Here is a 24,224-nt window from a genome sequence, read left to right as displayed (position 1 = left end):
GGCTGTCACGGATCCCTCTCTGGAACTTTCATTGCGAACACCATAAGTGTGCCCCCTATTCCCACTGATTGTATTTGTATAAGTGTGCTCTTTATTCAACATGTTGGGGTTGATTATTCTTACAATGTCCGTTGGTGCGTGTGAGTACCTGTGCTGTGTGTTTTGGGCTTTCGTGCCATTGTGGATTGCCAGATGATTACGGGTCTCGTCCCGTGTGACAATCGTTGTGCGTGTGTGTATTTATTCAAGGTTCTCCTCGCTCTTTTGTTTGGGTTTCAACCCAGTGTTTTTGTTACGTGTTTGTTTGGTCTTTGTCCCGGTGCTTTTACACCGCACGGCGTAATTTGGGCTAAATAAAAAAACGATTACGCATTCCTGCTTCTATCTCCCGAATCATTCATGCCAACGTGACACAGGCGGTGCACCACATCCAGAGAACCTGCAACAACATTTTGCTCATCCCCCTGACTACTGCTTTGATGTTCTCCTCAGCTCTTTCTGCGATTCCGTAAATTCGAAGATTCCATCTCCGACCCTACCGGTCAGTCTCGTTTACCATTTACTCCATTTCAGTGAGTTTCTTCTCTTGCTTTGCAACCTGAGTTTTCAATGTTGCGTTCTGCTGCTTCAGATTTTTTACTTCCTCCGAATTCAAATCAAATCGCTTTCTTCAGGTTAATGATGCTGACAGTGTTATTTCACCAAGTCCTTGTTGTCATCTGCGCTCTCTTATTTTAGCAGCGAGGATACGGATGATGTTGTCCTGTAGCTGGCTCAGTGATGGTTCGCTTCTCAGCCTCTTTGGAAGTTGCTCCCAGGTTGGGCTATTCGGGTATGACTGCAAGCATATGAATGAGTTTCAGCAAAAGCTATTTCCTCCTTGGAAGTCTCACATCCAATATCTCCGCAACAGTTTGGTTATGATCATAATCCATACTGCTAGCAATGCAGGTGTTAGCGATGGCTTGATTAATGACAAAATCATTCAAAATAGCTACATTGTATAGGTATATCATTGTGTTTGTTGCAACTGCAGCCTAAAATGATTCATGTGAGAACCGCTATTGTTCCTCAGCTATAAATGTTACCTCTCATGCTGCCATCAACGTGTTGAGTTTGTCATGACGTATACAGATCTATGCAAACAACGTCAGTTATTGACCGAAGAGAGGAGGCTGGGCTTGGTGAACTCTTCTCTCTTGGCAGTGTCACTTGAGCGAGTGTCGAGACATACATACCATACCGACTCTTCGATTTTCAACTTTTTGAACAAACCGTCAGATCTGGACTAAAATCCTTCTTTTGAACATGAGGTAGGTGAAATCGCTTTCTAGAGCACTGTGCCCTGGTTAATATGAGATGTGGATCTCATCTTTTTCACTTCCACCAGGAAGCTACTCTGAAAATACAGTTTACCAATCTATCAATTACTTCACAATGGAAGAAGTTAAACCGCACTAAAGCTACCCTTAAATATGCACTGTGCAGAAATTGCTCCTGGTTGCTAAAATTATCATAGTTAACCTCATTTCAGTGTATGTAACAGAACAAACAGTCATTATGTAGATAATCATTGTACCATCTACACCCTTGTGAAATATATATATTTCCATAACTAAATATTGTATTTTCAGCTGTTTGAAGCGGGTTTACAAAACTGAAAGTAAAAGACAAACTAATCTTAAGAACGGGAAGCATAGAAATTAAAAAAACATAGAACAGCTCTACTGAATCTTAGATTTGCTTTCAAAGAGAATGAAAGATCTATGACTCATATTTCTATGTGAATTTGGTGCGGTCCCCCAAAAAGCTTTAAGAAAAATATAGTTTACTTAACTGGAGTTACTTTTAAAAATGAGTTTGCTACATCCAAATACTTAGTTAAAAATTGTCTTATGCAAATCTGGAATGTCATTGAATACAAATTGCAAGAACAGATCCCTATTGGATCATATGTTACCACAAGGTAATTTAGCCGATTTAAAAACGTTTTAAAAGTGAGTATTAGGCACTTGTGACGGTGAAAAAGGAAATGATTGCCTATGTCAACCAAGTATTGTGTAATTCCAGTAGTTACCTACACGCCTAGATGGCAAAAAAGTAATCAAATACTGAAAACACTACCTAGATTTGAATTTGTTCAACTACCACCAAGCTACTGCTAAAATGGAGCTAAATTACTAGTTGAAGTGCATGTAGTTAACTACTCTCCAATACCTTTATGTATCCACCGCAGTACGGGATCTGGTAATGTTTCTTTCCCAACGTTTATATGTTATTGGTAAAGATTTGTTGCAATAAAAAAACGAATAATTTCCTGTAAATTTTGTTCTGAAGGTACAATTGCAAGGCGCGTCTAGCTCTGGTCCAGGTGCGTCTTCTAGCTCTAGTCCAGGGTGTAATGCACATGCATGTAGTATTTTCCATGTCAAAAATCAGAAAGTCAACTTCTGACATTTTAAATTCAGTGTCACAATAAAAGCTTCTGAAAGTTCATTTTGATAACTGACAGACCGTAGATCTGAACACAGGAAAGCGACAGGAAGAGGCACCAATCGAAATTGCACTCAACGCAGATTTTTGCGGTCGATAGGATAGATGTCTCGGGGGCAGTTTCTGTGCACCTTTGCATGCGCTGCTGCACGCAGGGTGTGACCATGTCAAGCAGAATGTGAACTGTTGGAAAATATGAGTTCAGCTTCTGTTCTGAATCAGGGTCAACGCTACTGCCACTGCTGTTTCAGTGGAAAACGTGACTGACTACAATGACTTCATCAGCGAAACGTTCTGAGATGTATAGCCTCTAGGCCAGGGGTCTGCAACAGGCGGCCTGCCGGCCAAAACCGGCCCGCAAGTGATTTTATTTTTACATTCTCTTTATGCCTTTATTTATGGTCAATTTGCAGTGTGTTCATTATTTTCCGTCCCCTGACCATTTGCTCTGATACCCCTGCTCTAGGCTTTGTGCACCTGGAGACGGAACAGATACCTCTTTCCCAAACCATAGTAAATTATAAATACTCCGATTCAATCAAGCTGTCAAAAACCCAAACCTGTCCTCACCTTAAATATTTTATTAAATGACTAAATGAATGTAAAAACACAGAACTTCTGATGGTTGGTTAACCATGTAAAAACACAGAACTTCTGATGGTTGGTTAACCATGTAAAAACACAGAACTTCTGATGGTTGGTTATCCATGTAAAAACACAGAACTTCTGATGGTTGATTATCCATGTAAAAACACAGAACTTCTGATGGTTGGTTATCCATGTAAAAACACAGAACTTCTGATGGTTGGTTATCCATGTAAAAACACAGAACTTCTGATGGTTGGTTATCCATGTAAAAACACAGAACTTCTGATGGTTGGTTATCCATGTAAAAACACAGAACTTTGTAAAAGAGCTGGAATGTTGTGTACCTGAATATTGTAGTTGCCCCTAGACTACCTGAGGCCAGCCAGCTTTCTCACATATCATAAACTTGAACTTTTATAACTCTGGACTGACTGTATGGTTTCTAACCTAGAATTTATAACTCTGGACTGACTGTATGGTTTCTAACCTAGAATTTATAACTCTGGACTGACTGTATGGTTTCTAACCTAGAATTTATAAACCTGGACTGTGTGCCTGCATGATGTGTCCCAAATGACACCCTTCACCCTATATAGTGCCCTTCTTTTGCACTTTTGCATCAAAGCTGGGACCGAGAGACTGAAAAACAGCTTCTATCTCAAGGCCATCAGACTGTTAAACAGCCACCACTAACATTGAGCGGCTGCTGCCAACACACTGACTCAACTCCAGCCACTTTAATAATGGGAATTGATGGGAAATGATGTAAAATATATCACTAGCCACTTTAAACAATGCTACCTAATATAATGTTTACATACCCTACATTATTTCTCTCATATGTATACGTATATACTGTACTCTATATCATCTACTGCATCCTTATGTAATACATGTATCACTAGCCACTTTAACTATGCCACTTTGTTTACATACTCATCTCATATGTATATACTGTACTCAATACCATCTACTGTATCTTGCCTATGCCGCTCTGTACCATCACTCATTCATATATCTTTATGTACATATTCTTTATCCCCTTACACTTGTGTCTATAAGGTAGTAGTTTTGGAATTGTTAGCTAGATTACTCGTTGGTTATTACTGCATTGTCGGAACTAGAAGCACAAGCATTTCGCTACACTCGCACTAACATCTGCTAACCATGTGTATGTGACCAATAAAATGTGATTTGATTTGAAATAGGGAATAGAGAGCCATTTGAAGACATGTATGCCTACAATCAAGACATATATTAACATTAAATGAGGATATGTTGATGGTTTGGTTTCCCATCAGTGAGAGTCGAGTTTGTATTTCCACTGAACTCGCATCACGTCCTCCTCCTCCCCACTAGTGCTACTAGATAACAGACTATACTGCTGGTAAATTACTGATACAGGTTCAGAAAAGTCCCTATGAGCAGAGTAGCTGTAGGTGGCACGGCACGTTGACTCAATAGCCTTTACATTTTAAATTAATTTGCCAAAATGACTATCAAATCAAGCTTTATTAATGCAGCACATGTCAGACATGGAATGCAAAACTAACAAAACACAATGAAAATAAAAGCTGAAATAGTTACTACACAACAAACATAAGACAAACAAAAGAATGACACAAACTGAACAACTAAAAAGAACACTAAGGAAAAGCAAAGCTAAAAAGGTGTTTTAAAATCCCTTTTAAATATGTCCACAGTTTCAGCCCCCCTCAGGTTCCCTGGCAGAGGGCTGGGGGCATAGTAACTAAAGGCTGCCTCTCCATGCCTCTTGGTCCCCCTCAGGTTCCCTGGCAGGCTATTCCAGAGACTGGGGGCATAGTAACTAAAGGCTGTCTCTCCATGCCTCTTGGTCCCCCTCAGGTTCCCTGGCAGGCTATTCCAGAGGCTGGGGGCATAGTAACTAAAGGCTGCCTCTCCATGCCTCTTGGCCCCCCTCAGGTTCTCTGGCAGGCTATTCCAGAGGGTGGGGGCATAGTAACTAAAGGCTGCCTCTCCATGCCTCTTGGTCCCCCTCAGGTTCTCTGGCAGGCTGTTCCAGAGGCTGGGGGCATAGTAACTAAAGGCTGTCTCTCCATGCCTCTTGGTCCCCCTCAGGTTCCCTGGCAGGCTATTCCAGAGGCTGGGGGCATAGTAACTAAAGGCTGCCTCTCCATGCCTCTTGGTCCCCCTCAGGTTCCCTGGCAGGCTGTTCCAGAGGCTGGGGGCATAGTAACTAAAGGCTGCCTCTCCATGCCTCTTGGTCCCCCTCAGGTTCCCTGGCAGGCTGTTCCAGAGGGTGGGGGCATAATAACTAAAGGCTGCCTCTCCATGCCTCTTGGTCCCCTCAGGTTCTCTGGCAGGCTATTCCAGAGGCTGGGGGCATAGTAACTAAAGGCTGTCTCTCCATGCCTCTTGGTCCCCCTCAGGTTCTCTGGCAGGCTATTCCAGAGGCCGGGGGCATAATAACTAAAGGTTGCCTCTCCATGCCTATTGGTCTTAGGCTTTGGGATAGTTAAAAGGCTGCCTCTCCATGCCTCTTGGTCCTGGGCTTTGGGAAAGTTATAAGGCCAGAGGACCTGAGGGACCTACTGGGTACATAACTTAAAGCATGTCTGATCATGTATTGGGGTGCATAATCATGGATTGAGTTGAAAACCAATAGAAGAATCTTCAAATTAATTCTAAAACTCGCAGCCAGTACAGAGACCATTAAACTGGTGTAATGTGTCCTTTCCATCTGGTCTTGGTCAGTACCCTGTAGCATTCTGTATGTTTTACAGTACAGAGACCATTAAACTGGTGTAATGTGTCCTTTCCATCTGGTCTTAGTCATTAACCTGTAGCATTCTGTAAGTTTTACAGTACAGAGACCTTAAAACTGGTGTAATGTGTCCTTTCCATCTGGTCTTAGTCAGTACCCTGTAGCATTCTGTAAGTTTTACAGTACAGAGACCTTAAAACTGGTGTAATGTGTGCTCTCCATCTGGTCTTGTTCAGTACCCACGCTGTAGCATTCTGTATGTTTTGCAGTTGACCAATGGCTTTCTTGGGTAGACCAGACAGGAGAGCATTACAGTAGTCAAGCCTGCTTGTAATGAAAGCATGGATGAGTCTCTATCATCCTGAGAGAGAAACGGCTGCACCTTGGAGATGTTCCTCAGGTGGTAAAAAAGCTAATTTGGTCACATTCCTAATGTGTGATTTGAAATGTTGTAAAGAATCTAAAATAACTCTTTTTTTTCTTTTTTTTACCTGGTGTTTTATCTTTATTTCCTGTGAATTAAAATGTGCGGCCAGCTTCTCTCTTTGTGCTTTGGCTCCGACAATAAGCACCTCGGTCTTGTCTTGATTTAGCTGGAGGAAGTTGTGAGTATTTCAATCACTAATACTGTCTAATAACTTATCCGTGGAGCTGAAATCCTCTTGTGACACAGACATGTAAAGTTGTGTATCGTCTGTGCAAACTCGCCACATTTAGATGTGGAGGAAAGCTCACATAACTTTGCTGGGGTAGGATTTATCAGGCCATCAATGGTCAAGAAGAGCACTCAAATTATTCTCATTAGTGATCGTTATAAAATGACCCCATTTGGCATTTCTAGTTGCTCTCAGAATATCATAGTGGACCTGCAACTTTGACTTTCTCCACTTCTGCAATGTCTCTTTAATTGATTAGTTTCCTCGCTCATATACGGGGCTCTCCATTTGGATGTGTCCTTTTTCAACCTTAATTGAGCTATGGCATCAATGGTAGTCTAGTGGTTAGAGCATTGGACTAGTAACCGAAAGGTTGCAAGATCAAACCCCAGAGCTGACAATATAAACATCTGTGGTTCTGCCCCTGAACAAGGCAGTTAACCCACTGTTCCCCTGAACAAGGCAGTTAACCCACTGTTCCCCTGAACAGGCAGTTAACCCACTGTTCCCCTGAACAAGGCAGTTAACCCACTGTTCCCCTGAACAAGGCAGTTAACCCACTGTTCCCCTGAACAAGGCAGTTAACCCACTGTTCCCCTGAACAAGGCAGTTAACCCACTGTTCCCCTGAACAAGGCAGTTAACCCACTGTTCCCCTGAACAAGGCAGTTAACCCACTGTTCCCCTGAACAGGCAGTTAACCCACTGTTCCCCTGAACAAGGCAGTTAACCCACTGTTCCCCTGAACAAGGCAGTTAACCCACTGTTCCCCTGAACAGGCAGTTAACCCACTGTTCCCCTGAACAGGGCAGTTAACCCACTGTTCCCCTGAACAGGCAGTTAACCCCACTGTTCCCCTGAACAGGGCAGTTAACCCACTGTTCCCCTGAACAAGGCAGTTAACCCACTGTTCCCCTGAACAAGGCAGTTAACCCACTGTTCCCCTGAACAGGGCAGTTAACCCACTGTTCCCCTGAGCAAGGCAGTTAACCCACTGTTCCCCTGAGCAAGGCAGTTAACCCACTGTTCCCCTGAACAAGGCAGTTAACCCACTGTTCCCCTGAACAAGGCAGTTAACCCACTGTTCCCCTGAACAAGGCAGTTAACCCACTGTTCCCCTGAACAAGGCAGTTAACCCACTGTTCCCCTGAACAAGGCAGTTAACCCACTGTTCCCCTGAACAAGGCAGTTAACCCACTGTTCCCCTGAACAAGGCAGTTAACCCACTGTTCCCCTGAACAAGGCAGTTAACCCACTGTTCCCCTGAACAAGGTAGTTAACCCACTGTTTCCCTGAACAAGGCAGTTAACCCACTGTTCCTAAGCCATCATTGAAAATTAGTAATTTGTTCTTAACTGACTTGCCTAGTTACATAGGTTAAGGTTTAAAAAATGAAGTGGAAAGTGGAAATCCACTTACTGCAGTTCAATAACCAACAGATTTTGGTGCCACCCCATTATTTATACATATAGACATCTTTGAATCTTAACTCAGAGAAGATATTTAGGAGTTTTGGGAAAACGTGCCCACAGAGGGGAATTTTACCATCATTCTGTTACATCTGCACTGTTGGAGAAAATGTGTTTTTGTAAATTGTTCAAAGTAGTCCTTGTGCATGGAGTTGTATGGTTTGTTGAACTTTGAAATCATTGGTTTTAGCTCGGCATACCTTTTAAAGTGAAAAAACCTGTCATTCTGTTACTGTAGAATTGCCCTCATTCTTTGCTAGCAGGATGTTGTGTGTTGCCATAAGTTACCTGTGATGTTTATTTTGGCAGGCTGTGTGTTTCTGGGACTTGACAGGAGCTGATCCTCCAGTGGCAGACAGAATGATGCTGCCCACTCCCTGTTACTCGACCACAGCTACTAACAGGTAGGCCTACATGCTACAGTATGTCCTACTATGTGGGGCATTTCCATGTAAAAGGACACATGAGCACCAACATGTGAAATTCAAAGGAGCTTGTCAAATGAAAGATAAGTCTTTTTTTTTTTCCGCGAAATTAAGGCATATATACAGTTTTCAACCATTTTCCATCGTAATAATTTAGCAAAAGTGTTTAATTTCTGGTCGAACAGATTGAAAAGCGGTCTTAGAAAACGTTTAGCAGAAAAAGTCTTAAAATGATATTAGAATACATCAATACACAATGTTGAGGTAAAGCACCCTGACAACTAATATCAACATTTAGTTTGGAGAAATTACTTGCCTTCTGTAAGTTTGAGAAACATTGCCGTGTCATACTATTACCAAAAACCAGCGGTGCAACTTTGGTTTTAGAAATGGGGGGGGACATAATTATTATTTCTTTTTTTTTTATCCAGTCGGATAAACACTCCAAACAGCCTGACCGCTCGGAGGCGTCCACATGGTCCTAAAGCAAACCTTTGCCTTGTTTTGTATCACATTCCAATGATAAAACTGGCGGGGACAGAAATGCCACATACTGTTTCTTGAAGATATTTTCTAATTTCTCTCCTTCATGAAGAGGAAGGATAATGAAAGTTTACAGAAATAACAAGGTAGACCTACCGAGTAGTTATAGTATTTTTACTGATATCAAGTTTTATATCAGTGCTGTCACTAAATTGGTAACGGAATTACTGAACCATTTGTAGGGGAGAGTGGGGTAAGTTTAGCCAAAGGGTTAGTTAATTCACCACTTGTTTCTAGGAAACCATGTCACCATTTCATGGAGTCGGTGAAGGAAGACATCAAATGGAAGAAGTGTTAAGCAAGTCGGTCCAAAAACACAGATTTTTTTACAAAGTCAAATCAATTTTACCCATCTTTTTTTGAAAGATATCACGTAGTAGAACTGCATAAGTGTTGCTCTCCACTTTCTGGAGGACTGAGTTTTGAAATCAGTGCAATTAGAGTATGATATTCTGCCGTTTGATTGCAAATGAATTCATTAGGCCCTAATCTATGGATTTCACTTTACTGGGAATACAGATATGCATCTGTTGGTCACAGATACCTTCAATAAAAAGATAGGGGAGTGGATCAGAAAACCAGTCAGTATCTAGTGTGACCACCATTTGCCTCATGTAGCGTGACACATCTCCTTCACATAGAGTTGATCAGGCTGTTGACTGTGGCCTGTGGAATGTTGTCCCACATGCTCAATGGGTGACGTGTCTGGTGAGTACGCAGGCCATGGAGGAACTGGGACATTTTCAACTTCCAGGAATTGTGTACAGATTCTTGCGACATGGGGCCGTGCATTATCATGCTGAAACATGAGGTGATGGCGGCTGATGAGTAGAACAACAATGGGCCTCAGGATCTCGTCACGGCATCTCTGTGCATTCAAATTGCCATTGATAAAATGCAGTTGTGTTCGTTGTCCATAGCTTATGCCTGCCCATACCATAACCCCCCCACCAGGGGGCACTCCGTTCACAACGTTATCACCAGAAAACCGCTTGCCCACACAATGTTATACACCTGGTCTGCGGTTGTGAGGCCGGTTGGACGTTCTGCCAAATTCTCTAAAACGGCGTTGGAGGTGGCTTATGGTAGAAAAATTAGCATGAACTTATCTGGCAACCACTCTGGTGGGCATTCCTGCAGTCAGGATGCCAATTGCTCCCTCAACTTGAGACGTCTGTGGCATTGTGTTGTGTGACACAACTGCAAGTTTTTTGGGGCCTTTTTATAGTCCCCAGCACAAGGTGCACCTGCGTAATGATCATTGTTTTTAATCAGTTTATTGATATGCCACACCTGTCAGGTGGATGGGTCTAGGCAAAGGAGAAATGTTCTCAAATTTGTGTATAACATTTGAGAGAAATGCACTTTTTGTGTGTATGGAAAATGTCAGGTATCTTTTATTTCAGCTCATGAAGCACTTTACATATTGAGTTTATATTTGTGTTCAGTGTAGATGGTTTTACGATTGTTCTATACATCAGTTAGGGTCTCTATAAGCTTCAATATCAGGTCCTAAACATGGCATGACAAGTGCATCCTTGTAGCTGTGTGGGCTAATATAGTCAACCTTCTTTCCTTGGGGTTAGTGGAACCAATGGCCACCATACTGCATTCAAATGACGATTACAAAAGTATTTTTGTAACGTGTCATGCAAATGAACTTTATTGTTCCAGAGCAGAGCTCATCATGTCCCGTGTATACAAATGTAAAACAAGCAGGGGTCTAGCACCCCTTGAGTTTCTTCAAACAACAGGAAGTGAGAGAAGGGAAGAAGTCTATATGAGCAGCAGCAAGGGAAGTCTTTTTTTACCAATGACACTGAAGAGGTACATTTGACCAAAAAAAAAGATGACGGAAAAAGGAAACCGCACACTGCTCTTGATAGTATCACTGATAGTTAATAAGCTTACGTATCGTACTGCGTATTCGTGGGAGCTTTTGTGAATTTCTTAAAATTTGCACCCTTATGTGGACCTCGCCGCGCCCATATCTGTGAAAATCTAACGGTAGAAATGAGTAGAGAGTAGCAGATGAACACAAGGTCTGATAACATGGAGTCTGAGCTTGATAAACATATCAAGAATCTCACGGACCAGTTTGATGGGCTGGAAACAACATCTCTGTCCCATACAACTGGTCAAGAAATGAAAGGGTAATTGATATTGAACAGAGAGATACCACACCCCCATTCCATGAATTACACTTTGACCTTACACTTCAAACAACCCTGGAATGAAATCAGTAAACTTTGACGGAAAAGTCTTGTGATAATTCCCATGGAAATCATACTGGAAAATGCTGAATTTGAACATACAAAGAATTGTGTATTAGATAAGTGGGAGAATGATTTTGCTAACCTGTTTTCAGGGAACAATATAGCATCTGTGTTTGATGACTTCTTAAATGATACTTGTAACTTAAAGAATTGGATGGGAATTAAAATGAATAGGGCTGGATACACCTGAATGCAAAATGTACCATGGAGGAAGTTAGAGGCTGTTGAGAAAGCAGAAACAAGAGAAGCATCAGGAATACAGGAGCTTCCAGATGAGGTCATAAAGTATCCTAGGTTTACTGCAGACTCTAGTCTTTTTCATCCTGTCAACTTGGTACAGAGGCATCATTAACCCAATCCCAAAGTCATCAAAGAATGATCCAGGCTCCCATTCAATTACAGAGGCATCAGTCTTATTAGCAGTCTGCGGTTATACTCTGGCATCAGTCTTATTAGCAGTCTGCGGTTATACTCTGGCTTCAGTGTTATTAGCAGTCTGCGGTTATACTCTGGCTTCAGTCTTATTAGCAGTCTGTGGTTATACTCTGGCTTCAGTCTTATTAGCAGTCTGCGGTTATACTCTGACATCAGTCTTATTAGCAGTCTGCGGTTATAGTTGGCTTCAGTCTTATTAGCAGTCTAGGGTTATAGTCTGGCTTCAGTCTTATTAGCAGTCTGCGGTTATACTCTGGCATCAGTCTTATTAGCAGTGTGCGGTTATAGTCTGGCTTCAGTCTTATTAGCAGTCTGCAGTTATACTCGGGCATCAGTCTTATTAGCAGTCTGCGGTTATACTCTGGCTTCAGTCTTATTAGCAGTCTGCGGTTATAGTCTGGCTACAGTCTTATTAGCAGTCTGCGGTTATACTCTGGCTTCAGTCTTATTAGCAGTCTGCGGTTATACTCTGGCTTCAGTCTTATTAGCAGTCTGCGGTTATACTCTGACATCAGTCTTATTAGCAGTCTGCGGTTATACTCTGGCATCAGTCTTATTAGCAGTCTGCGGTTATACTCTGGCATCAGTCTTATTAGCAGTCTGCGGTTATACTCTGGCTTCAGTCTTATTAGCAGTCTGCGGTTATAGTCTGGCTACAGTCTTAGCAGTCTGCGGTTATAGCTTCAGTCTTATTCAGTCTGCGGTTATACTCTGGCTTCAGTCTTATTAGCAGTCTGCGGTTATACTCTGGCTTCAGTCTTATTAGCAGTCTGCGGTTATACTCTGGCATCAGTCTTATTAGCAGTCTGCGGTTATACTCTGGCATCAGTCTTATTAGCAGTCTGCGGTTATACTCTGGCTTCAGTCTTATTAGCAGTCTGCGGTTATACTCTGGCATCAGTCTTATTAGCAGTCTGCGGTTATACTCTGGCATCAGTCTTATTAGCAGTCTGCGGTTATACTCTGGCATCAGTCTTATTAGCAGTCTGCGGTTATACTCTGGCATCAGTCTTATTAGCAGTCTGCGGTTATACTCTGGCTTCAGTCTTATTAGCAGTCTGCAGTTATACTCTGGCTTCAGTCTTATTAGCAGTCTGCGGTTATACTCTGGCTTCAGTCTTATTAGCAGTCTGCGGTTATACTCTGGCTTCAGTCTTATTAGCAGTCTGCGGTTATACTCTGGCTTCAGTCTTATTAGCAGTCTGCGGTTATACTCTGGCATCAGTCTTATTAGCACAGTCTACAAGTTGTCCTCTGGTATCTTAAACAACAGGTTGACTCAGTATTTGGAAATGTCAGGTTTCCTTGTAGACGAGCAGAACGGGTTTTGTAAACTCAGGGCTGGTGTCCTGGAAATAACCATACTCAGTCAATATAATATACTCAGTCAATATTAAAAATCATTCTTTATTAACAGCAAGCTGGAGAGGTCACAGTCAAACTTAGATGCATAAAGTACTGGTCTGAAGTGGGCTCTATCGGGGCAGTCCCGATGGTTCATAGGATTGGTTCTTGCATGTGATTGGCACGTTTCCTAGGATTGGTTCTTGCATGTGATTGGCACGTTTCCTAGGATTGGTTCTTGCATGTGATTGGCACGTCTCCTAGGATTGGTTCTTGCATGTGATTGGCACGTTTCCTAGGATTTGTTCTTGCATGTGATTGGCACGTTTCCTAGGATTGGTTCTTGCATGTGATTGGCACGTTTCCTAGGATTGGTTCTTACATGTGATTGGCACGTTTCCTAGGATTGGTTCTTACATGTGACATGTAGCGATGAGACAAGACAGTAACTACTAACAATTGGATACCACGTAATTGGGGAGAAAAGAAGGGGGTAAAAATAAATATCTTATTCAATTATTCATACATACCCCTGTCCCACTGTGTCCCTTACAGCCTGTTTGAGTTCAGTGAGTACTGGTGCCCTATCTATTTGTCCTCAGGAAGCTTATCTCTAACCCAAACACCAGATGGCAAACTCTAATATAATGTGCCAAGATTGAGCTCCCTCTGTTTGTCATGTGACCTTGTATAGAAACCTCAGCATCTTCTAAATACTAAAATACTGCATTCCTATTAGGAAGAACTTCTCAATCACTACTGCTAATACACACGGATCACTCTCAAACAATGTTCTGCTTTTACCCCTATTGTAAGGTTTAAAAACAAAACAAACATGACAACTTTCTCCATATTGGAAAGCATTGTTTTTATTTGAGTCCACCCTAACGATGTTATATTTAGTACACATTTCTGTTGGATATTTACTTTCTGCATCACATTTATTAAATGTGTAATATTTTAAGATGACATGCAATGCGGTGAATTTATAAAATACATTGTTCAATTCAGAGTGGAAGGGATCACCTTTCTGGGATCAAGGTGTTTTAAAACTGGGCTGTCACTGTCTATCAGCCCCCTGTAGATGGTGTGCTCTGTCCATAATAAGTCTCTACCTAGCAAGTTCAAATCTAGTAAGCCATTATACATTCATACATTGTTACTTTATCAAATCTAGTAACCCATTGTACTATTCATTTCTTTTAATACTGTTTCACCACCTAGGTACGTCTACGTGTGGGTGTGCAAGTTGTATATTATAATTATTATTTTCCCATTGTTACTTTATCAGAGCTCTAGTAACCCATTAAACACAAATTCCTCCTTTACACTTGTGTTCTGTTCATACAGGGGTTTAAATATTTACACTAGTGTTCTATTTTACAGCATATTCGGGAATAGTACTTTCTCCTTTCATTTCTCACATTCAGAATCCCTATATAATAATATAAATCAACATAAATGCTTACGGACGATTGTCAGTGGTGCTTTAGGCATTCACATCCACACCAGTCCATGTGCATCTTCAACATTTCTTACCGCTACTTCCTATACATATAAAACACCTCGTGCTAGTAGTCCCAGACTACGATGATCGGTGGTGGACTGAGCCCCTAGATAACCTTATAGATCAAAAAGCTCAGCTCACACAGAACTGGTCGGGGTATTTATTCAGACACGCACCTCTTTCACACCGGAGCCAGTCCCCTCTCATCCTCTTTCACACCGGAGCCAGTCCCCTCTCATCCTCTTTCACACCGGAGCCAGTCCCCTCTCATCCTCTTTCACACCGGAGCCAGTCCCCTCTCATCCTCTTTCACACCGGAGCCAGTCCCCTCTCATCCTCTTTCACACCGGAGCCAGTCCCCTCTCATCCTCTTTCACACCGGAGCCAGTCATCCTCTTTCACACGGAGCCAGTCCCCTCTCATCCTCTTTCACACCGGAGCCAGTCCCCTCTCATCCTCTTTCACACCGGAGCCAGTCCCCTCTCATCCTCTTTCACACCGGAGCCAGTCCCCTCTCATCCTCTTTCACACAGCAGTCCCCTCTCATCCTCTTTCACACCGGAGCCAGTCCCCTGACAGCTCTCATTGAGCCAGTCCCCTCTCATCCTCTTTCACACCGGAGCCATCATCCTCTTTCACACCGGAGCCAGTCCCTTTGAGCCAGTCCCCTCTCATCCTCTTTCACACCGGAGCCAGTCCCCTGACAGCTCTCATTCACACCGAGCCAGCTCATCCTCTTTCACCTGAGCCAGTCCCCTCTCATCCTCTTTCACACCGGAGCCAGTCCCCTCTCATCCTCTTTCACACCGGAGCCAGTCCCCTCTCATCCTCTTTCACACGGAGCCAGTCCCCTCTCATCCTCTTTCACACCGGAGCCAGTCCCCTCTCATCCTCTTTCACACCGGACAGTCCCCTCTCATCCTCTTTCACACCGGAGCCAGTCCCCTCTCATCCTCTTTCACACCGGAGCCAGTCCCCTGACAGCTCTCATTCACACCGGAGCCAGTCCCCTCTCATCCTCTTTCACACCGGAGCCAGTCCCCTCTCATCCTCTTTCACACCGGAGCCAGTCCCCTCTCATCCTCTTTCACACCGGAGCCAGTCCCCTCTCATCCTCTTTCACACCGGAGCCAGTCCCCCTCATCCTCTTTCACACCGGAGCCAGTCCCCTCTCATCCTCTTTCACACCGGAGCCAGTCCCCTCTCATCCTCTTTCACACCGGAGCCAGTCCCCTCTCATCCTCTTTCACACCGGAGCCAGTCCCCTCTCATCCTCTTTCACACCGGAGCCAGTCCCCTCTCATCCTCTTTCACACCGGAGCCAGTCCCCTCTCATCCTCTTTGAGCCAGTCCCCTCTCATCCTCTTTCACACCGGAGCCAGTCTCCACTGAGCCAGTCCCCTCTCATCCTCTTTCACACCGGAGCCAGTCCCCTCTCATCCTCTTTCACACCGGAGCCAGTCCCCTCTCATCCTCTTTCACACCGGAGCCAGTCCCCTGACAGCCTCTTTCACACCGGAGCCAGTCCCCTGACAGCTCTCTTTCACACCGGAGCCAGTCCCCTGACAGCTCTCATTCACACCGGAGCCAGTCCCCTGACAGCTCTCTTTCACACCGGAGCCAGTCCTCTCATCCTCTTTCACACCGGAGCCAGTCCCCTCTCATCCTCTTTCACACCGGAGCCAGTCCCCTCTCATCCTCTTTCACACCGGAGCCAGTCCCCTCTCATCCTCCCTGAGCCAGTCCCTCTCATCCTCTTTCACACCGGAGCCAGTCCCCTCTCATCCTCTTTCACAGCCAGTCCCCTCTCATCCTCTTTCACACCGGAGCCAGTCCCCTCTCATCCTCTTTCACACCGGAGCCAGTCCCCTCTCATCCTCTTTCACACCGGAGCCAGTCCCCCTCATCCTCTTTCACACCGGAGCCAGTCCCCTCTCATCCTCTTTCACACCGGAGCCAGTCCCCTCTCATCCTCTTTCACACGAGAGCCAGTCCCCTCTCATCCTCTTTCACACCGGAGCCAGTCCCCTCTCATCCTCTTTCACACCGGAGCCAGTCCCCTCTCATCCTCTTTCACACCGGAGCCAGTCCCCTCTCATCCTCTTTCACCGGAGCCAGTCCCCCTCTTTCACACCGGAGCCAGTCCCCTCTCATCCTCTTTCACACGGAGCCAGTCCCCTCTCATCCTCTTTCACAGTCCCCTTTGAGCCAGTCCCCTCTCATCCTCACACCGGAGCCAGTCCCCAGTCCCCTCTCATCCTCATTCACACCGGAGCCAGTCCCCAGTCCCAGCTCATCATTCACACCGGAGCCAGTCCCCAGTCCCCTCTCATCCTCATTCACACCGGAGCCAGTCCCCAGTCCCCAGTCCCCAGTCCCCTCTCATCCTCATTCACACCGGAGCCAGTCCCCAGTCCCCTCTCATCCTCATTCACACCGGAGCCAGTCCCCAGTCCCCAGTCCCCAGTCCCCTCTCATCCTCTTTCACACCGGAGCCAGTCCCCTCTCATCCTCTTTCACACCGGAGCCAGTCCCCAGTCCCCTCTCATCCTCTTTCACACCGGAGCCAGTCCCCAGTCCCCTCTCATCCTCTTTCACACCGGAGCCAGTCCCCAGTCCCCAGTCCCCAGTCCCCTCTCATTCACACCGGAGCCAGTCCCCTCTCATCCTCTTTCACACCGGAGCCAGTCCCCTCTCATCCTCTTTCACACCGGAGCCAGTCCCTCTCATCAGCTCTTTCACACCGGAGCCAGTCCCCTCATCCTCTTTCACGGAGCCAGTCCCCTCTCATCCTCTTTCACACCGGAGCCAGTCCCCTCTCATCCTCCCTGAGCCAGTCCCCTCTCATCCTCTTTCACACCGGAGCCAGTCCCTCTCATCCTCTTTCACACCGGAGCCAGTCCCCTCTCATCCTCTTTCACACCGGAGCCAGTCCCCAGTCCCCTCTCATCCTCATTCACACCGGAGCCAGTCCCCAGTCCCCTCTCATCTCATTCACACCGGAGCCAGTCCCCAGTCCCCTCTCATCCTCATTCACACCGGAGCCAGTCCCCAGTCCCCTCTCATCCTCATTCACACCGGAGCCAGTCCCCAGTCCCCAGTCCCCTCTCATCCTCTTTCACACCGGAGCCAGTCCCCTCTCATCCTCTTTCACACCGGAGCCAGTCCCCAGTCCCCTCTCATCCTCTTTCACACCGGAGCCAGTCCCCAGTCCCCTCTCATCCTCTTTCACACCGGAGCCAGTCCCCAGTCCCCAGTCCCCAGTCCCCTCTCATCCTCATTCACACCGGAGCCAGTCCCCTCTCATCCTCTTTCACACCGGAGCCAGTCCCCTCTCATCCTCTTTCACACCGGAGCCAGTCCCCTCTCATCCTCTTTCACACCGGAGCCAGTCCCCTCTCATCCTCTTTCACACCGGAGCCAGTCCCCTCTCATCCTCTTTCACACCGGAGCCAGTCCCCTCTCATCCTCTTTCACACCGGAGCCAGTCCCCTCTCATCCTCTTTCACACCGGAGCCAGTCCCCTCTCATTCACACCGGAGCCAGTCCCCAGTCCCCTCTCTTTCACACCGGAGCCAGTCCCCAGTCCCCAGTCCCCTCTCATCCACTCAGTATCTATTATTATCTCATGTTCTATCCTCTTCCATCCACTAGCTGTGCATCTTCAACCATTTTCTTAGAGCCAAACTACAAGAATGGAAACCTACATATGGATGTTTTATTGATTTTCAAAAGGCCTTATTTTGGGCAAATACAGATTCTTGCTTTCCAACATAAATGCAGGGCTGGAAGGTTATGATGAAGTTAAATCTCTATATACAACTCTAGTCTCCTGTGGACAGTCTCCTGTATACAGCTCCAGTCTCCTGTGGACAGTCTCCTGTATACAGCTCCAGTCTCCTGTGGACAGTCTCCTGTGGACAGGTTAATGAACAGAAGACTGGATGGTCTCCTATATACAACTCCAGTCTCCTGTGGACAGGTTAATGAACTGGATGGTCTCCTATATACAACTCCAGTCTCCTGTGGACAGGTTAATCAACAGATGACTGGATGGTCTCCTATATACAGCTCCAGTCTCCTGTGGACAGTCTCCTGTGGACAGGTTAATGAACAGAAGACTGTATGGTCTCCTATATACAACTCCAGTCTCCTGTGGACAGTCTCCTGTGGACAGGTTAATCAACAGAAGACTGTATGGTCTCCTATATACAACTCCAGTCTCCTGTGGACAGTCTCCTGTGGACAGGTTAATCAACAGAAGACTGGATGGTTTCCTATATATAGCTCCAGTCTCCTGTGGACAGGTTAATCAACAGAAGACTGGATGGTCTCCTATATACAGCTCCAGTCTCCTGTGGACTGGTTAATCAACAGAAGACTGGATGGTATCCTATATATATATAGCTCCAGTCTCCTGTGGACAGTCTCCTGTGGGCAGGTTAATGAACTGGATGGTCTCCTATATACAGCTCCAGTCTCCTGTGGACAGTCTCCTGTGGACAGGTTAATCAACAGAAGACTGGATGGTCTCCTATATACAGCTCCAGTCTCCTGTGGACAGGTTAATCAACAGAAGACTGGATGGTCTCCTATATATAGCTCCAGTCTCCTGTGGACAGTCTCCTGTGGACAGGTTAATCAACAGAAGACTGGATGGTCTCCTATATACGTCTCCTGTGGACAGGTTAATGAACTGGATGGTTTCCCACTCAGTTTGGAGTCGAACAAGGCCACATTCTTTCCCTAACTATTTTTGCAGTTTTTGTAAATGACTTGTCCCAGCAAATCAAGCATGCTAACCTAGGAGATAAATTAGATGACATCACTTTAGGGATAATATTTAACACAGATTATAGTGTCCTCCTTGCAGAGAGTGAGTTTGATTTGCAATGTTGAACATGGTCATTTTGTGGTGATAATCCCAGATCAACCCAGATAAACCCTGAAAGGTACAGTAAGAAGTATTCAGTACTTCTCTTTTGGAGCCACGCCCCTAAACTACACCAGCTCATATAAATACCTTTAGTTTCCTGTCTAATGAATATGACCTTTGAAGTCTTTCAGATTCTGCAGGTAGAGCGTTGGTCTGTTGGTAGTAAACTGAACATCTGTGAAGACCATGGCTATTGTACATAATCACAGCTCTATCATGTATGTGTGTGTCCTATACTGAACTATGCCAATGGAATCTGGGTTTGTAAAGAATCTAAAACAGCAAACTCTATTCAGAATATGGCATAACATGTTTTTTGGGAGTGCATATGTTTGCCCCAAGCCTTACGTATCAAGGAGACATGTAATGGAGCCCTGTGAAATAAGACAGAGGAGGGAAATGATTAGGTTATGGAACTGTCTTCTCAATATGTCAGAAGACAGAATAACAACAAAACATTCAACTGGGATTAAACACACAGCTACCCCCTGGACAAAGGAACACAATGCCATATTTTAAAGAAACTGATCTACAACACATATTTAGAAACAAGTTACGATGCAATGCCAATATGAGCTCAAACAAGTTAACCCTAAAATACAACCGACAAAACTGGCCAACTGACATATGGCTAAAACCAAAACTCTAAACCTTCAACCAGACCAAAAACAGCTACAATCCAGAACCTTGTCACCTCTCACCTAAGAAGAAACTAAAGGTCCTTGTGTGGCCAGTTGAGAAACAGGATACTGCCCCTGGTAATGTAAGTAGGTAGGTTCAATGCCATAGATGAAGAAGAGGGGCTGTGTACTATCTGGGATTTAGGGGAGGTCCAGAATGAACTTTATATGATGATTTGAGAGCTGTACTGTTTGATAAAATGTTGCAAAGAAAACAACATGAACTAAAGTTGAATGTCTCTTTAGGGAGTATTTGTGGTTGCAGACAGTCTCCATACTTGGAGGATGAGACCGGATGAGTTTCTCAGTTATCTGTCACTGACGTATGAACATTTATAATTTTTTTATCCAAAAATGTTTTTCATTGGCCAACACACCATATTATGTTTATTTTTACAAATGAAAAATTAAACGCTGAACTGTCTTGAGTCAATAACTATTCAACCCTTTTGTTATGTCCTAGATAAGTAAATAAATATGCTCAACAAGTCACATAATACGTTGCATGGACTCACTCTGTGTGCGATAATAGTGTTTAACATGATTTTTGAATGACTACCTCATCTCTGTACCCCCCCCCCACATACACTTATCTGTAAGGTCCCTCAGTTGAGCAGTGAATTTCATACACAGATTCAACAACAAAGACCAGGGAGGTTTTCCAACTCCTCGCAAAGAAGGGCACCTATTGGTAGATGGGTAAAACAACAAGAAAAGCAGACATTGAGTATCCCTTTGATCATGGTGCAGTTATTAGTTACACTTTGGATGGTGTATCAATACACCCAGTCACTACAAAGATCCAGGCGTCCTTCCTAACTCAGTTGCCAGAGAAGAAGGAAACTGCTCACCATGAGGGCAGTGGTGACTATAAAACAGTTACAGAGTTTAGTGGCTGTGACAGGAGAAAACTGAGGATGGATCAACAACATTGTAGTTACTCCACAATACTAAACTAATCGACAGAGTGAAAAGAAGGAAGCCTGTACAGAATACAAAATACTCCAAAACATGGACCCTGTTTGCAACAAGGGACTAAAGTAATACTGCTAAAATGTGGCAACGCATGTCACTTTTGTTCCTGAATACAAAGTGTTAGTTTTGGGGCAAATCCAATACAACACATTGCTAAGTACCACTCTCCATATTTTGAAGTACAGTGGTGGCTGCATCATGTTATGGGTATGTTTGTAATGGTTAAGGACTGGAGTTTTACAGGATAGAAACGGAATGGAGCTACACACAGGCAATCTCCACTGAAGTTGCTTATCGAGAAGACAGTGAATTTTCAAGTAACAGTTGACTTAAATCTGCTTAAATCTATGGCAAGACCTGAAAATGGCTGTCTAGCAATGATCAGCAACCAATTAGACAGACTTTGAAGAATTTAGAAATTAATAATGGGCAAATGTTTCACAATCCAGGTGTGGAAAGCTCTTAGAGACTTTCCCAGAAAGACTCACAGCTGTATTCGCTGCCAAAGGTACTCTTTTTTTTTTTCTTTCTTCCCAGGACACACTTCAGACAGGACACATATCCCAGGACACACTTCAGACAGGACACATATCCCAGAACACACCTCAGACAGGACACATATCCCAGAACACACCTCAGACACACTTCAGACAGGACACATATCCCAGAACACACCTCAGACACACTATCCCAGAACACACCTCAGACAGGACACATATCCCAGGACACACTTCAGACAGGACACATATCCCAGGACACACTTCAGACAGGACACATATCCCAGGACACACTTCAGACAGGACACATATCCCAGGACACACTTCAGACAGGACACATATCCCAGAACACACCTCAGACAGGACACATATCCCAGGACACACTTCAGACAGGACACATATCCCAGGACACACTTCAGACAGGACACATATCCCAGGACACACTTCAGACAGGACACAGATAAATAAGGTTACTCACAATAACCATAGCCATGTTCCTTTAACTCTGCCTTCTAGTGAGTTTATACAAACTGTTGTCGTCTACCAATAATTTGGTTGTTATTCCATTGATTACCTCCAGCCAGATGACCCAGTGACCCAATGAACCTCATGAACCTTTCAAATGTTAGTCACAAATAAAACAGTTTTTTTTACACTCCTTTTTCTCTCCAATTCCGTCCAATTGGTAGTAATAGTTTTGTCTCATCGCTACAACTCCCGTACGGACTCGGGAGAGGCAAAGACCGATAGCCGTGCGTCCTCCAAAACACAACCCAACCAAGCCGCACTGCTTCTTAACACATTGCCCATTTAACCCGGAAGCCAGCCACGCCAATGTGTCGGAGGAAACATCGTACACCTGGCGACCGTGTCAGCGTGCACTGCGCCCGGCCCGTCACAGGAATCGCTAGTGCGCGATAAGGACAAAGGACATCCCTGTGACAGAGCCTGGACTCGAACCCAGAATCTCTAGTGGGACAGCTAGACCACTGTGCCACTCGGGTGATTCTAACAGAATCTCTAGTGGGACAGCTAGACCACTGTGCCACTCTGGTGATTCTAACAGAATCTCTAGTGGGACAGCTAGACCACTGTGCCACTCGGGTGATTCTAACAGAATCTCTAGTGGGACAGCTAGACCACTGTGCCACTCGGGTGATTCTAACAGAATCTCTAGTGGGACAGCTAGACCACTGTGCCACTCTGGTGATTCTAACAGAACCTCTAGTGGGACAGCTAGACCACTGTGCCACTCGGGTGATTCTAACAGAATCTCTAGTGGGACAGCTAGACCACTGTGCCACTCTGGTGATTCTAACAGAACCTCTAGTGGGACAGCTAGACCACTGTGCCACTCGGGTGATTCTAACAGAACCTCTAGTGGGACAGCTAGACCACTGTGCCACTCGGGTGATTCTAACATGTATTGACTCAGGGGGTTGAATACTTACCTAATCATACTGTATATTTGAGTTTTTACAAATATTCACATTTTTTACTTTGTGTAGATCGTCGATAAAAACAAGTACAATCTATTTTAATCCCACTTTGTAACACAACAAAAAGTGGCATTAATTAAAGGGTGTGAATACTTTCTGAAGTACATGATGTAACTGAAGCCTGTCCTCTGTCCCAGGCTTAACCCTAACCTCTGACCCCTAACTGACCTCTGTCCCAGTAGGCGTGTCCCCCAGCTTATCTGCTGCCATAGAGAGTTCCAGAACACTCCAGAGGAGGACGACGAAACCTCTACCCCCTGCCCTGATCTCCCCCCTGACCTCCACTCTGACCTCCGCCCCGACCTCCACCCCGACCTCCAACGTGACGAACCCAGCTCCATGGCTGGCTCTGCCCTCAGCAGTCGGAGGGCGGGGCCCAGCTACACGCCGTATCAGCCTCCTGTAGGCCTCCCAGTCGGGTACAGCCAGCCTACCCCGTTCCCCAGCCAGGCTGATGGCTCCTGGCTTCACCCCAGCTACACCAGTGCCTGGTCTGGTCCTGGACCTGCTTACCCCAGCAGCCTGCCCTCCTGCCTCACCCCTCCGAACTACCCCAGCTACCCAGGGGAGAGCTGCTACTCCCGGGGAAGGTCCCTGTCCCTCACCCCCCTGCCGGGCCGTGACAGCCCTAGTATGACCAGCCTGGAGCAGCCCCACTCCCTTCACTCCACCCCCCTCTCAGCAGGCTTCTACCACCACTCTCTGACTCCATACACCTGCTGTGCCCAGTGCCCTGTGGAGGGCTTCAACATGGGCCCCTACCACAGCCACCGGCCCATCGCTGGTTACCGCCTACCCTCCAGGCCCATGTGTGAGTAACGCTAGCTAACAAACTTTTGTACATCGCACTGTTCCGTACGATTAACCTTATTTTAGTGTCCAGAAAAGGTAATAGTTCCAGGTCAACTGTAATATGAATACTATTGTAAAGCACCATTCCTCCCCTTTCCAACCAAATCAATGACGAGACCTTCAGGCTGCCCGTCTCTGCATGATTGAAGAAGGCAATGAGCTCCGTTGGGTCTTTTGTGAAAAATGGCGGGTGGGGAATCAAAACCTATTGCGTGATAGTGAAAGGGTGTGGAAACTGCTTTTTTCACCCGATCTGTCCAACTTATCACCTCTAAAATGTAAATAACACACTATAAAGGGTTTA

General features: G+C 45.2%; 1 protein-coding gene across 7 annotated transcripts in view; it reads left to right on the top strand.

The window, feature by feature from the left end:
• Window positions 1-274: 274 nt before the first annotated feature.
• The window catches only part of traf3ip2l (TRAF3 interacting protein 2-like), a 108,986-nt gene continuing 85,036 nt past the window's right edge, over window positions 275-24,224 (top strand). The window contains exons 1-3 of one of the 7 annotated variants that reach the window (XM_065009392.1): window positions 275-541; window positions 8,286-8,355; window positions 23,251-23,879. In XM_065009392.1, coding sequence (XP_064865464.1) covers window positions 8,312-8,355; window positions 23,251-23,879 — 673 coding nt within the window. In that variant the 5' untranslated portion in view covers window positions 275-541; window positions 8,286-8,311. Of the gene's footprint in view, window positions 542-1,136; window positions 1,314-8,260; window positions 8,356-23,247; window positions 23,880-24,224 lie in introns of those variants that run through there. The other 6 variants (XM_065009389.1, XM_065009393.1, XM_065009391.1 and 3 more) reach the window with 6 other exon arrangements.

Source organism: Oncorhynchus nerka, linkage group LG24 (assembly GCF_034236695.1).
Source record: "Oncorhynchus nerka isolate Pitt River linkage group LG24, Oner_Uvic_2.0, whole genome shotgun sequence".
NCBI lineage: Eukaryota > Metazoa > Chordata > Actinopteri > Salmoniformes > Salmonidae > Oncorhynchus > Oncorhynchus nerka.
This window is presented reverse-complemented; position numbering and strand designations above follow the sequence as displayed.